The sequence below is a fragment of the Terrapene carolina genome, unplaced genomic scaffold (genome assembly GCF_002925995.2).
Source record: "Terrapene carolina triunguis isolate 2854851 unplaced genomic scaffold, T_m_triunguis-2.0 Scaffold414, whole genome shotgun sequence".
NCBI lineage: Eukaryota > Metazoa > Chordata > Testudines > Emydidae > Terrapene > Terrapene triunguis.
The window spans coordinates 92,865-108,368 of NW_020664765.1; the positions used below are offsets into that span (position 1 = coordinate 92,865).

At 40.9% G+C, this 15,504-nt stretch overlaps 1 protein-coding gene across 1 annotated transcript; it reads right to left on the bottom strand.

Annotated features, from left to right (window-relative positions):
• Nucleotides 1–495: 495 nt before the first annotated feature.
• LOC112101681 (natural killer cells antigen CD94-like) lies at nucleotides 496–14,423 on the bottom strand. Its single transcript, XM_026658218.1, is given in 7 exon segments — nucleotides 496–658; nucleotides 2,443–2,546; nucleotides 3,636–3,784; nucleotides 4,242–4,355; nucleotides 5,234–5,332; nucleotides 12,037–12,142; nucleotides 14,349–14,423. Coding segments are annotated over 7 exon segments (810 nt in total).
• Nucleotides 14,424–15,504: the final 1,081 nt, after the last annotated feature.

Here is a 15,504-nt window from a genome sequence, read left to right on the forward strand (position 1 = left end):
GACTTATAGGCTCCAAAGCTTTTGTTGTTTTATTTTTGAGTCCAGTTATATAACAAAAAATCTGCATTTTTATGTTGCACTTTCATGATAAAGAGATTGCACTTCAGTTCTTGTATGAGGTGAATTGAAAAATACTATTTTTTGTTAATCTTTTTATAGTACAAATATTTGAAATAAAAAATATAATATACAGTGAGCACTGCACACTTTGTATTCTGTGTTGTAATTGATATCAATATATTTGAAAATGTAGAAAACATCCAAAAATATTTAAATAAATGGTATTCTATTATTGTTTAACAGTGCAATTAAAACTGTGGTTAATTGCTATTAATTTTTTAAATCAAGTTAATTTGATTTAATTGCTTGAGTTAATTGTGATTAACTGACAGCCTTATTTACAATATAAACACAGCCCCTGAAGAGAAAAAGTGAGGTGCACACATTTCTCCCATGCATTTATAAGAGGATAAGTGATTGCCCAGGATAAAATTCTCATGGTTTCCAAGTTCCGTTGTGTGATGATATGTCAGGTTTCACCAAAAGAGCTGGCTGCTCACAAATATAACGCTTTTTATCTTTGCAGTCATCAGAAGAGAGCGCTCCACCTCTGACAACTGCACAGTCCCCATCCACGTATCCTTTCTTTACTGGAAACCTAAAATGGGTGGAGATGGGGGGGAGTTATTTCAGCCATTCTAGTTATAGATACATCACAATTTTAGTTTTTTTCTAAGGTGCCAAATCACTCTGGAATCTGAGTGCCAGAGTATATGGCCAAATAGTTTTATTAATAACAGAACAATTGTGGAGAAGCAGAGGGAACATTATTAAAAGATTAATTAGTAAATTTGGTGGTTGTGAATATAAGGGAATAACTACATTGGCTAGGCAGGAGTAGTGACCCAGATACTGTGTAAACTTTCTGTATAACTCTAGAATTACACCTCTGCCATGACACATAAGACTGAAAAATGGAGACAGGAGGTTGAGTCCCACTTAGGGGAATGGGGAGCTGATAGGGGGGCGGCCGGTCCACTCTGGTTTCAAGCCCCCACCAGGTAACTCCTAGGGCTGCTCTTTCTGCAAGCAGTGGACAAAGCAGGCGGCTGCCAAACAATGTTATAAGGGAGCATTGCACAACTTTAAAGGAGCATGTTCTCTAATTGATCAGCAATGTAACAATGAAACAACGTTAACTGGGATGACATTAAGTGAGGAGTTACTGTTGTTTCAATAGCAAATGAATCCTCAGGAATCAAAGATCCAGTTTTCATGTAAATGGCCAATTGTAAAAATGAATGAAGGGAAGGGAAATCAAGATTACATCCATAAATGAGACAGCAGTGCAATTTATCTATATAAGCTGGGGGGAGATACAGATACACTGGAGGGTAGGGATAGGGTGCAGAGTGACCTAGACAAATAGGAGGATTGGGCCAAAAGAAATCTCATGAGGTTCAACAAGGACAAGTGCAGAGTCCTGCACTTAGAACAGAATAATTCCATGCACCGCTACAGGCTGGGGACTGACTGGCTAAGCAGCAGTTCTGCAGAAAAGGACATGGGGATTACAGTGGATGAGAAGCTGGATATGAGTCAGCAGTGTGACCTTGTTGTCAAGAAGGCTAACGGCATATTGGGCTGCATTAGTAGGAACATTGCCAGCAGATCGAGGGAAGTGATTATTCCACTCTATACGGCACTAGTGAGGCCACATCTGGAGTACTACATACAGTTTTGGGCCCCCCACTACAGAAACGATGTGGACAAATTGGAGAGAATCCAGCAGAGGGCAACAAAAATGATCAGGGGGCTGGGGAACATGACTTACGAGGAGAGGCTGAGGGAACTGGGCTTGTTTAGTTTGCAGAAGAGAAGAGTGAGGGGGGATTTGATAGCAGCCTTCAACTACCTGAAGGGGGGTTCCAATGAGGATGGAACTCGGCTGTTCTCAGTGGTGGCAGATGACAGAACAAGGAGCAATGGTCTCAAGTTGCAGTGAGGGAGGTCTAGGTTGGCTATTAGGAAACACTATTTCACTAGGAAATTGGTGGGTTACCTAGGGTGGTGGAATATCCATCTTTAGAGGTTTTTAAGGCCCAGCTTGACAAAACCCTGGCTGGGATGATTTAGTTGGTGTTGGTCCTGCTTTGAGAAGGGGGTTGGACTATCTGACCTCCTGAGGTCTCTTCCAACCCTAATCTTCTATGATTCTATGATATACTGAACAGTAGTTTTCATTCATTAGTGCCACCAGACACTGGTTGGAAAAAGGGGTAATTTGGTTCATACTAGAGCTCTGACTCACATTATTGCAAATATTTTTGAGCTCAGGATTTGGGATCTCCTTTGTCTTTTGGCTTCATGTTTGGCACCATCGAAATGCTGCAAAATAATCCTCATAGAAATGAGAAGTTTGTAGAAATGTCTGTGACTCACCAATCAGTGGAGAGAGCTGTGCCATTTCCCCACATCCAGGGTCTGTAGGTCTTGTCACGTGATAATCCTATCCAGTGAAAAGCTGCCAGTGGGTTTATGAAATCCTGATCAAGAACAAAACAAATTCATACGATTGCATTAGTTTCCCTGCTTCTTTCATGGGCAAATAGATACCAGGAGTACGGTAATGTGATTAACAAATCCTGATATGCTCAGGTAACCTCAGGTTGGAGCAACTCTATTGGCCAAACTGATCATGTTCTTCATTTTCTCCAACAATGTAAGTTTCAGTCTTGTAGAAACTGTGTTAATATTCTCTCTTCCCTTCCCAACCATATTTTAACACCTTTGTCTTCATCAAAACCCTCAGGAGGCTGAAGAAGTTTCCACTGGAAACTGCCAATCCTGCTCCATCGATGCACTGCCTCATCACAGAGGATGAGTACACCCCCGAAGCAATTCCCTGTACTTGCTGGCCCCAGGCAGTGAAAGGCTGTATGGGGGATTCCAACTTTGATCTCTACCAGAGAAGTACAGAGCAGTAATTCCTAGAAAAATTACCCTGATGCTATTGCTTTTCCTTAAACTCTGTCAGATCTTTCAACTACTTAATTTCTTCAGTGTTGATTAATCTCTCTTCACTCTCTTATCTGGAGGACATTAGCCGAGACAGAGAAAAATGTCCAGTGCAATGTCCAGCTCCATCTTATACTACAGTAATAGCTGTACAGCTGCTCCCCAGGTTACGCAAGACCCGACTTACGCAAATTCGCACTTATGGAAAAAGTTCCATAAGCCAGAAATAGGATTTTCGAGTTGTGAAAATTTTTGCATAACGTACTGGTATACGTTTCCGACTTATGCTAAATTTGAGTTACGCAAGGCTTTCCAGACCGGAACGATTGCGTAAGTCAGGGGGCATCTGTACCTTGAATATGAATATGAAAAGTACAGGTGATATTGGGTTACTACCTTGCAGGAGATGTATTTGATTTGAATTTAGAATTCAGTGATTATTCTAATACTGGCAGGAGTGGAGAAAGCTCAAGGTAATTAGCCTTCAAGAAAAAATATATAATAAATCAAAATACCAAATGAAGCCAAATCTCATTCTCCTCAATCCTGTTTTCATTGAAAAATCTTCTACTGGCAGATTTGAATATGCAGCTCTCCAAAAGAGGAAGATACTCTACCAGCTCTTCTTTGCCTTCTATCAGAAGGAGTCTGGAGCCATGAGAAGAGCAGGCCTTTCGACTCTCCAGCCAAGATTTGTATTCAGTAGAAAAGAGGTAGCATTTCTTTCCACGTTGAAACCAATGTTCTTGGCAAAGAGAATTCCATCCTTAAAAAGAAAATACAGTTTAGGTTTCCTATCACTGTTACACTTGTACAGACATGTGAGTGTCACGGAGTGTAAGATGGCTTAACTAATATGCTGAGAAGCCAGAACAAGGTGTAAGGTAAAGTGGGAGGTTGATGGGTTTATTTTATACTTTCTTATTCTCTCCAGCTGACTGCTTTTCTTGCTGTACCTCTATGGGCTTTCAGCATGTCACTCAGATCAGTTTAACTTCCCTGATCTTCCCTAAGGCTCACCTCTGAATTTTGCCTAGTGAGGATATGGGGAGATACTTTAGTAAATAGGGATAAAAAGACCAGTGTTCTAATTAACCCCAAATGTCATGATCTGTGTATTATTGATCAGTGCTGCTACAGGTGTTGTTGACTGAAATAATTTCAAATTGATTCCCCAGGTAAAGCAAATATAAGAAACACTTGTTTTTTTGAAGGAAATTGACCTGTATCATTCCTGTTCAAAACCTATGGTAGGTTTGCATTCTCACCTTGGATAATTTCCATTTCTTTCATGAGGTTTTCCAGCTGTCCACATGGTGGATCAGAGACCTGAAAAACTGAAAGCCAAAATAGCATAACAATATGATGGACCACTTAAAACTAAATTTAATCATAGTGTTACAGATCAATGCACTGTGCCTTTCAGGTACACAAAGGGCCCAATTGTGCCATCAGTTACTGTATATCTAATATATATTTATAATAGTATGTTATTATGTTAATAGTAACACATATGATAATTTTTAAGTAAATATTAATTTAAAAATAAACATCTTGAGATTAAAAATAAAAATTGTGTCTGGCTAAAAATCCTGACTATGAAGATGCTGAGAAAAATGCAATTGAAAATATCCTGGTTTCTAACCTTTTAGTCACAACAGTGATTGTTTGAAATTATTACAGAGCACAAATATGTCATTTTTGAAGTTAGGCACGCAAGGAGAAAATTAGAAATGTAAGAAGCAAAGTAACTGGAATCTTCCAAGGAAGCCAAGGAATAACTGAATTAGGCTGAGAAAATTCCAGAAGTTTCAAGCCCCGAAGCTTCCTAGGAAGTCTTTTATTGCTGACTATAGATTGCTTCATGTGGCAGATGCTGGGGATTCAGTCCCCAGATTCCACCAGGACGTCTGCTTTGCATTGAAGGCCGGAGACCTGTATGGATCTTTGGTTCCTGGGCAAGACAGCTACATTGTTGTTGTGATGCCAGGGACTCTCTTGCTGTAGTTATCCCTAGAAAATCCTGCAGAGTGAAGAAGAATGTGTAGGAGCCCAGCTGGTTCCCCTGTCCTGCTCCCTAAATCCATAATTAGATAACTAAAGAAGTGCAGCACACACAATGCAATTCACACTCCATTGATTTAAGAGGTTAGAAAAGACATATGTCAGCTCAGAATTATTTGGCCTTTTAGTGTCTTCTTTGCTCATACTTTACCTTTGGCACTTAAGAAACCCACTGCTATGAGCAAAGCCAGGCAGAAGATCCCAAGAATCACTATAATGAGCATCCATTCAGAAGATGGAACAGAAGAACCTGTGAGAGAGAAAAGGGAGAAATGCAATATTAAGGAGAAAATTTTAAGCCTCACAGTAGGCATAAGCCCTAACTGATTTCTCCTAAATCTTTATGAGGAGTTTTGCTTTTAATGTTCTCATACAGTTAAAGGACAATGTTAGACTATGGACAGTTAAATAGTAGTATGTGCAGAGTCAGCAGCATGTAGCACACAGTACCTTTGCCCTGGGGATTCGTAGTCCTTCGTCTCCTCTGCTGCTCAGAAGCATTATGGCATTTCAGTTCTGTGTAGGTCACCACCTCCTCGTTTATTTCTAGTGGATTATAGCATAGAAATAGTGAATTCCAGTCATTGCACTGACAAAGTGGGCAGCTCTGATTAGAATCTATAGAGGTATAAAACTATCATTGCAGTATGTGAGGCAGAACTTTTGTGTTAAAAGGTTTTGTCCTACAGTACAATCATCTTCAGTAACCTATCAGTGTACTCGGATCAAACAAATATCTGGGAATTCAGCAGATGCAGCTAATCGCTTTTTTCTGATATCTGACTTCTATTTAGAGTCTTAACCAAAAACGTTGTTAACTTCCACTTAAAAGTTGTTCAAGTGATTAATATAACCCTTTGCATATACTATATAATCAGAAAAGCACAGTTAAAAAGATAAGCATTAAAAGCTATAGAAATCACCAATTAAGATAACGTATCTACACAATTACCCTTAAGACTCATGCATTTGGCTTATTAAAATATTGAAATGTAAAATTTCATTTTATATACTTCAAAAGAGTAGTAGACCAAAAGCTGGGAGACCAAGGGAGTTAGCCACCTGAGTTTGCCAGCGGAGGCACATAGGTTTGTGTGTGTTTCTGTTTGTTTGTTTGTTTTTCATTCTGTTTCCTTAAACTTGCAGGTACTGTACAAGGAAGAACCCATCAGGGCATGTTTCCATCACCACTGCTATCTCTTTGTCTGTCTACACTGGTGGGGGTCCTGACCAAACAAGCACCCTGACCCTAGAAGTTTCCATGCAGGTTCTGGTCTTGACTTGCTGGGAACGTGTCCAGAATTTCCCTGCCAATGAAACCAAGTAGGGGGAACAACCAGGTGTAAGAGGTGTCTGCTGGGGGAGTCCGTTGGGAAGCAGGTAAACGATCTGTAAGTGGCTTGTCTGCCTAGCATCTGGGAGCATGAGAACTTCATCGACTGGACACAAGTGATGACATCTGGGATGGAGGACGCTGTGACCCTCTTCCTACTACAGATGCTATCCAACTACAGATGACAGCAGCAGCAGCAGAGGAAATGGGAGAACGGGCAGCCCTGCAAGGAGCTGACAGACTAGTTGGCCACCTCAGTCAGTAGACAGTGCTCCACCCCCCACCCTGGTTCCCCGTCAATCAATGTGAAGAACTGTTATGCTATACTGACAACAGGAGATGAGGAGCAGATCCCAGTGGCTGAGGAGGAGGAGCCATTTGCCCCAAGTCTGGAAGGCTCACTGCCACCACACATGGGAGCAGGGCCGCCCAGAGGGGGGGCAAGTGGGGCAATTTGCCCCAGGCCACGGGCCCCGCAGGGGCCCCCACCAGAGTTTTTCGGGGCCCCTGGAGCGGGGTCCTTCACTTGCTCCGGGGGCCCCGGAAAACTTTCGTGGGGCCCGGGCCCTCGGAGCTTCTTCTGCTCCGGATCTTCGGCGGCAATTCGGCGACGGGGGGTCCTTGTGCTCTGGGACCCGCCGCCGAAGTGCTCCGAAGACCCGCAGCGGGGGGTCCTTCCACCCCGGGACCCGCCGCCGAAGTGCCAGGTCTTCAGTGCCAATTCGGCGGTGGGGGCCCCCGCCGCCGAAGACCCCGGGCCCCCTGAATCCTTGGGTGGCCCTGCATGGAAGGAGGACACATAGGGTGCTGGTGGTCAGGGACTCTCTTCTGGAATGACAACATCCATCTGCTGACCTGACATGATGTCCTGGGGGGCATGCTGTCTGCCTCGTGCCTCTGTCAGAAACATAATGGAAAGTTTGCCAATGCTCATCTGTCCCTCTGAGAGCTACCCTATGCTATTCATCCTTGTGGGCACTAATGGTATTGCCAGGTCTGAGTCTGAGCAGATCAGCATTACTACAGGGCTCTGAGATCAAGGGTGAAGGAATCAGGGGTGCAGGTGGTGTTCTCCTCCCTGTTGAGAGTAAAGGCCCTGGCAGGGACACAAGCATCCTGGAGATGAAAACATGGCAAGGCAAATGGTGTCGATGGTAGGGGTTTGGTTTCTTTTAACCAGGGGATGTAGTTCTGGGAAGAAGATCTGCTGGACAGAAATGGGGTCCTCCTGACCGAGAATGGGAAGAGCATAGTTGCGCACTGACTTGCCCACCTAGTGGGGAGGTCTTTAAACTAGGTTCCATGGGGTCAGGTGACAAAAGCCCAAAGGTAAGTATAAAAAGGTGACCTTAGCAGAGAGTTAGATGTTGGTAGGGGGGACATGGAAAATTTCAATAGGGTCAAAGAAGCAACAAGAAAGAAATCAGTGGGGCAATCGGATCAACATTTTAGATACCTATAAACAAATGCAAGGAGTAGGGGGAATAAACAGGAAGAACTGGAAGCATTGTTACATAAGCTACATTGTGATTTAATTGGCATCACAGAGACTTGATGGGATAAGTCTCATGACTGGAATATTAATATTGAGGGGCATAGCTTGTTCAGAAAGGACAGGTAGGAAAAAAGGGGAGGAGGGGTTGCATTATACATAAAGGATATATACAATTGTTTGGAGGTCCATAAGAAGGTGGGAGGCGGACCAACTGAGAGTCTCTGGGTAAAGATAAAAGAGTTAAAATGGAGGTGATGTCATGGTGGGGATCTACTATAGACCACCAAATCAGGATGAGACCGTTCTAAAAGAAATAACAGAAATAATCAAAACACAGGACCTGGTAATAAAGGGAGACTTTAACTACCCATTCACCTGTTGGGAAAGTAATACATCAAAACACAAAATATCCAATAAGTTCTTGGAATGTGTCAGGGACAACTTTTTGTTCCAGAAAGTGGAGGAAGTAACCAGGGGACTGCCATTTAGACTTGATTCTGACCAACAGGGAAGAATTGGTAGCGAAGGGAAAAGGCAATTTGAGTGACATTGACCATGAAATGACAGATTTCATTATTCTAAGGAAAGGAAGGAGTGAGAGCAGCAGAATAAGGATAATGGACTTCAAAAAAGCAGACTAACAAACTCAGAGAACTGATAAGTGACATCTCATGGGAAGAAAATCTAAGGGAAAAAGGAATTCAGATGAGCTGGCAGCTCTTCAAGGAGACAATATTAAAGCCACAGGTACAAACTATTCTGATGCAAAGAAAAGATAGGAAAAATAGTAGGAGACCAATATGCCTCCATCAGGAGGTCTTTAATGACCTGAAAATGAAAAAGGAATCCTACAAAAAGTGGAAACAGTCAACTTGATAAAGGGGAGTATAAAACAACAGGAAACGTATGTAGGGATAAAATCAAAAAGGCTACGGCACAAAATGAGTTAAAGCTGGCAAGGGACATAAAAGGCAATAAGAAGTGGTTCTTTAAATACATTGGGAGCAAAAAAAAAAAAGACAGAGGAAAGTGTAGGACCTCTACTTAGCAGGGAAAGAGAGCTAATAACTGATGACATCAAGAAATTTATTGTGCTTAATGCCTATTTTGCTTAAGTCTTCACTAAAAGGGTTCATGATGACCAAATACTCAACACAATTAATATTGATAGCCAGGGGGAAGGAATGCAAGTCAAAATAGGGATAGAACAGGCTAAAAATATTGAGATAAGCTAGATGTATGCAAGTTGTCAGGGCCTGATGAAATTCATCCTAGGGTACTTAAGAAAGTAGCTGAAGCAATCTTGGAGCCATTAGCAATTATCTTTGAGAACTCCTGGAGGACAGGAGGGGTTTCAGAAGACTGGAGAAAGGCAAACATAGTACCCAGCTTTAAAAAGGGAACAAGGAAGAACCTGGGAAGTATAGTCCAGTCAGCCTAATTGCAATAACTGAAAAGATACTGGAGCAAATTGTCAATTAATATGTAAGCACCTGGAGGATAATAGGGTTATAAGGAATAGTCAGCATTGATTTGTCAAGAATAAATCATGCCAAACCAACTTAATTTCCTTCTTTGATAGGGTTACAGACCTACTGGATGAGGGGCAGAAGTAGACATGTTATACCTTGATTTTAGTAAGGCTTTTAAAATACTTCTACACAACATTCTCATAAGTAAACTAGGGAAAAGTGGTCTAGATGGAATTACAATAAATTGAGTGCACAACTGGCTAAAAGACAATACTCAAAGAGTAGTTATCAATGGTTTGCTGTCAAATTGGGAGGTTGTATCTAGTGGCATCTTTCAGGGGTCAATGCCTGATCTGGTTCTATTTAATATTTTCATTAATGGCTTGGATAATGGCGTAGAGAGTATGCTTATAGAATTTGCAGATGGCACCAAGCTGGTATGGGTTGAAAGCAGTTTGGAGGACACGTTTATAATTCAAAATGACCTTGACCAATTGGAGAATTGTTCTGAAGTGAACAAGATTAAATTCAATGAAGACAAGTGCAAAGTACTTCACTTAGGAAGGAAAAATCAAATACACAACTGCAAATGGGGAATAACTGTCTAGGTAGCAGTACTGATGAAAAGGATCTGGGGGCTACAGTGGACCACAAACTGAATATGAGTCGTCAATATGCTGCAGCTGAAAAAAAGGCTAATCTGATTGTGAGGGAATCAACAGGAGTGTTGGATGTAAGACACAGGAGGTAATGGACCGCCTCTATTCAGCATTGGTGAGGCCCCAGCTGAAGTACTGTATTCAGTTCTGGACATCACAATTTAGGAAGCATGTGGACAAATTGGAAAGAGTCCAGAGGACAGCAACAAAAATGATAAAAGGTTTAGAAAACCTGACCAATGGGGAAAGACTGACAAAACTGGGCATGTTTAGTCTTGAGAAAAGAAGACCGAGGGGGGAACCTCATAACAGACTTCCAATATCTTAAGGGTTGTTATAAAGACAAGGGTGATCAATTGTTCTCCATGTCCACTGAAGATGGGACAAGAAGTAATGGACTTAGTCTGCAGCAAGGGAGATTTAGGTTAGATATTAGGAAAAACTTTCTTACTTTAATGGTAGTTACACTCTGAGAGAGGCTTCCAAGGGAGGTGATGGGGACCCCAGCATTGGAAGCATTTAAAAAAAAGTTGGACAAACGCCTGTCAAGGATGGGCTAGGTTTACTTGGTCCTGCCATAGCACAGAGGGCTGATCTTGATGACTTCTCAAATCCCTTCCAGCCCTACATTTCTATGATTCTAACACAAATTTAACTCTGATCTACAATACACATTTATAAACTAATTCAACACATTTAGTGCTATTTCCTTAATTTAAAGCTTGCGCCTGCTGTCATTGAAGTCAATGGCTGTTTTACAACTGATTTCAGAGAAACATGGCACTTGGCATTATGCTCTTCTTGATGGAGTCAATGTTTTCCTTCTTCTTCATCTTTTTAAAAAGGAGCATTTTTAAATGTCATCTTCTCAAAAACCATCTGATCAATGTCTTTAATGCTCACTGGAATTCTTGCACAGTTCAAGGAATCTTCTGCTGGACAGGAATGAGTTTAATGTCTCTGAGATAGTAAATAAATATGGCCAGTTAAGGATGAGTCATGACTTCATGATGTTGACTATGATAATCAGGCAAAGCAGAGAGAAACTGGTACTTTATTTGAGTATGACTATGCTTCAGAAGGGAAAGCAGAATTCAGACATCACGTCCTTTAATCCTCCCACAATAAGGCATGACTTAAAGAGGCTATGTCTCCTTATAAAAGGAGCAATTCAAACAACATTATTTGACCAGGAATGGTTTGCGAAAACATAATCACAGAACTGTGTTCCAGGGTTCTGGAGATTTGATGGTTTCTACTCCCCACTCCCAAGATACTGTGTATCATTCTTGGGGCATTTCAGTAGCTCATAGAATCATAGAATATCAGGGTTGGAAGGGACCTCAGGAGGTCTTCTAGTCCAACCCCCTGTTCAAAACAGGACCAATTCCCAACTAAATCATCACAGCCAGGGCTTTGTCAAGCCAGGCCTTAAAAACCTCCAAGGAAGGAGATTCCACCACCTCCCTAGGTAACGCATTCCAGTGTCTCACCACCCTCCTAGTGAAATAGTGTTTCCTAATATCCAACCTAGACCTCCCCCATTGCAACTTGAGACCATTGCTCCTTGTTCTGTCATCTGCCACCACTGAGAACAGCCTAGCTCCAACCTCTTTGGAACCCCCCTTTAGTAATAAGTTACTAAAATGACTGTGCCTAATAATGAAGAAAAAGCTAATAATCTAATTAGATAAAGTATCAGAAGGGTAGCCATGTTAGTCTGGATCTGTAAAAAGTGACAAAGAGTCCTGTGGCACCTTATAGACTAACAGACGTATTGGAGCATAAGCATGCGTCTGACGAAGTGGATATTCACCCACAATAGTTTATGCTCCAATACGTCTGTTAGTCTATAAGGTGCCACGGGACTCTTTGTCGCTTTTTATTTAGATAAAGTCAAGTAAAATGTGTACAGCTCACAGAAGAGATTGAACATGGACAATAAAATATCAGTAATAGCAGATATGATCTCAGATGTTTATAAACATACCACACCTTTGGCCCTGGTGTTCTTTGGTCTTTGTTTCTTCTGCTGCTCAGAAGGAGAGTTAAATTTCAAGTCTACATATGTCACTGCCTGTTCACTCATTTCTGGTACATTCTGGGATAAAAAGGTTGGATTTAGTAGACTGAGATAAACAATGGGATCTGATGGAAACTAATACTTGTATTAAGAAACCACAACAGTAATTATCATAGTAGAATAACTGGGTGTTTTGGAAGAACAAAGCCTCTCTCCCATTGCACTTGGAATATGGCACATAGTTCTGAGTTCAGAAATGTCACAAGGGGCAGGGGGTCCTCTTTCTCACTAGCTGGTTGAGGGAGGGAGGATTATGATCACTGTTTTCATTTGAGGTTTTTTTTCATTTTTGTTTGTTCCCATTCATATATTTATGCCATGATTCTTTCGAGTGCTTTATCTAGTGTAATTTTAAATGTTTCTTGCAGAGGGATTTCCACCACTTGTCTTGGGAAACTTTCTGTTTTAATGCTGTCCCTTTACACCAAGTTCTACAATTTCACACCACTCTAAACAACCAATTTTCCTCTTTGATGATGATACACTTTCAATATTTCTAGACAGTCATCATTCATCCCCTTTTAACATTGGTTTGCAAATTCATTACATATGTTTAGTTCTTCAGGCTTTCTTTATAAATCAGTCCCTCCAGCCCCTTTAATAAAGCAAATGTCTTATTTTCTGAATTCCTTCCAAAATGCCCACCACTTCCTGCTTCTTCTTCTTTTTTTTTTTTTTAAAGATGTGTTTATCTAAATCTTTGGGTCAGACCATGATCAAAATGTTCAAAAATGGGTGATAAAAATTAGGCTTCTAAGTCTATGTGAGCACCCAGTAGCAACTATAGACTTCAGAGGGGCTGATGAGTGCTCAATGTTTTTGAACATAAATCAGTTTTTAGGTGGCCAACTTTAGACACCCATTTTTGAAAATCTTGGCCCATCTCCTCTCTGTGCTATGCAGTTAGCTACACAGTAGATGTTCAACAAATAAATAATAAAATACTACTAATAATTAATCAAAATGGAAATGCACAGAACTGAATTCTAGCCATGCTCTCATTGGAGCCATAGAAAGAGAGATGGTCCAGTAGTAAGATGCACTTATTTATGCACAAAATGTTATTAGCTTTTTCGTTAACATAATGAATTGCAGGAATATATCTAATCTGCTATCCACTCTCATGGCAAGTCTACACTACAGCGCTACATTGGCACAGGTTCACTGATGCAGCTGAGACGCTGTACCATGTCTGGTGAAGACGCACTATGCTGACAGGAGAGTGTTCTCCCGTAGGTGCGATTACTCCACCTCAGCGAGAAACGTAAGCTATGTCAGTGGGAGAACGTCTCCCACCAACATAGCGCTGGTGTAGACAGCACGAAACATGCATTGCTCGGGCAAGGGTGGGAGGGGGCTTTTTCACATCCCTGAGCGACATAAGTTAGATTGACTTAAGCTGTAGTGTAGACCTGCCCTCAGTTTCCTATTTCATTATTGCTTTCCATTTCTCCCTACCACTGAATAGCTGTGTGTTGGATTATTACAACAGATGTAATAGTTTTAATTTTATTTTCGGATCATTTTGCTAAACTTTCCAAACTGCTTTGGGTTATCTATCGGGTCTTGTTTGTGTTTGTAATGCCCCTCCATTGAGCATAATCTGAGAATGGAATTATGTAAACATACAATATATTAACAGTCTATTCACTGCAGTTTCCAGTCTGTTTATGAAGATGATAAATAACAAAGATCCTGCCACTAAACTCAGCCCATTTCTATTTATCATTAACCTTAGTTCACAGTACTTCAACCAGTTTTTTGTTCAGTGATAATGTTCTTATCCAAGACTTTTTGAATTAATTACCCAAGTAAGCTTTCTTGAGAAACTCTGTCAAATTCCTCACTAAAATCAGGATATTATATTTCCTATCTTTTCCAGTTTATGTTAAGCTTGTAGATTTGGTGTCTACAGTTATCAAGTGTACATACTGCACAAGAGATGAAAAAAGTATAGAAATGTAAACTTCTAATGCTGGTTTGTCTGAGATAATAAGTCCTTTCTTAGTCCCTTAAAATTAATAATGATAAAATAATACTATATTTCATAGTGTCTCTCAAATTTTAATCAGAAGAAAAATTTTGTACAGGATGCAGAAATAAGTCCATTTCAGAATAACTAACTTCACTCAATTTTTGAATTATACAGAAGCAATCACCTATACCTCTTATAACAAATATGTACCCTACCAATTAAAGCCCCGGAAGAATGTGGAACTCATACCTTTGTAACTTTTTGATAGGAGGCTGAAGGGCAGAAAGTAGAGCTTGAAGTGCTGCAGATTTTTTTGTCCTTCATGAAAATCCCTTGGGGATGGAGAGAGAGAGAGAGTCTGGTATCACCCTGTCACTGTCTTGTAAGGAGATGGACAACAGGAGCTGAGAGGAGAAGAATTATTCACTCTGCAATGCTCCATCTGAAACCGCACAGGAAGTTCTCACTCTGCTGGTTTGAAGTGCGCTGCACCCGCACAAAGCGCTCACAGGATCTTCTCTCTTTGTAGGTTTACGCAAGGCCTAAGGTGTTAAATTTAACCTACTTGAGGTCAGTTAAATATTGAATTTATTAAACAAGGTTGCTTAAGAAACCATTGATCAGCTAGTGTCTCTGCACTTCTTAAATCACGGGGCGAGATTCTTCTGTCAGTTACATTGATGTAAACTGGTGTACATTGGTGTAAACCCAATGAAACTCCATTGAAGTTAATACATTCACTCCCTATATATAATGATATAAACAAGATCAGAGTCTAGCCCATGGTCTCTGTGTTCCTGACTTGCCTTACTAGGGAGGCAAATTTAGCCTAATGGAGACCTGAGTGCACTTCCTGGCTCTACCCTGGATCTGCTCACTACAGCCAAGTCACATCACCTCTATGGAACTGGGGTGCAATGAAGTGTTTTGGGTACAAGAAGAACAATCCCCAATCTTTGCCTGAATCATAGTCAAACATATACATAGGTACTGTGAGTTTGGAGAGGGAAAGAAATATTCACTTAACAGTGTTCTGGCTGAAATCACACAGGAAGTTCTCATACTCAAGTTGCTAATTTGAGAAGGGCTGCCACCAGCTAGAATTGTCAGAACTTGAAACACATACTTTTGACAAAAATTCCCTATTTATACTTAATCTCCCTTTTCCAGAGTAGATGCAGACATCAACCAGTGATCTTACGCTAGACTCAGGTGGTCTGCATAGCTTGTATTTTCAAAACACAATCTCTCCCCATACATAGCTTAGAAAATTTTACAGGAAAAACAAAAAAAAATAGTCAACACTGAACTCGGAGTCTCCCTAGGCAGCCCTTCTCAAATTAGTAACACATAGTTGGGTCTTAGAACTAGAGTGCAATAATAACTGACTTTGAGTAATGAGAAA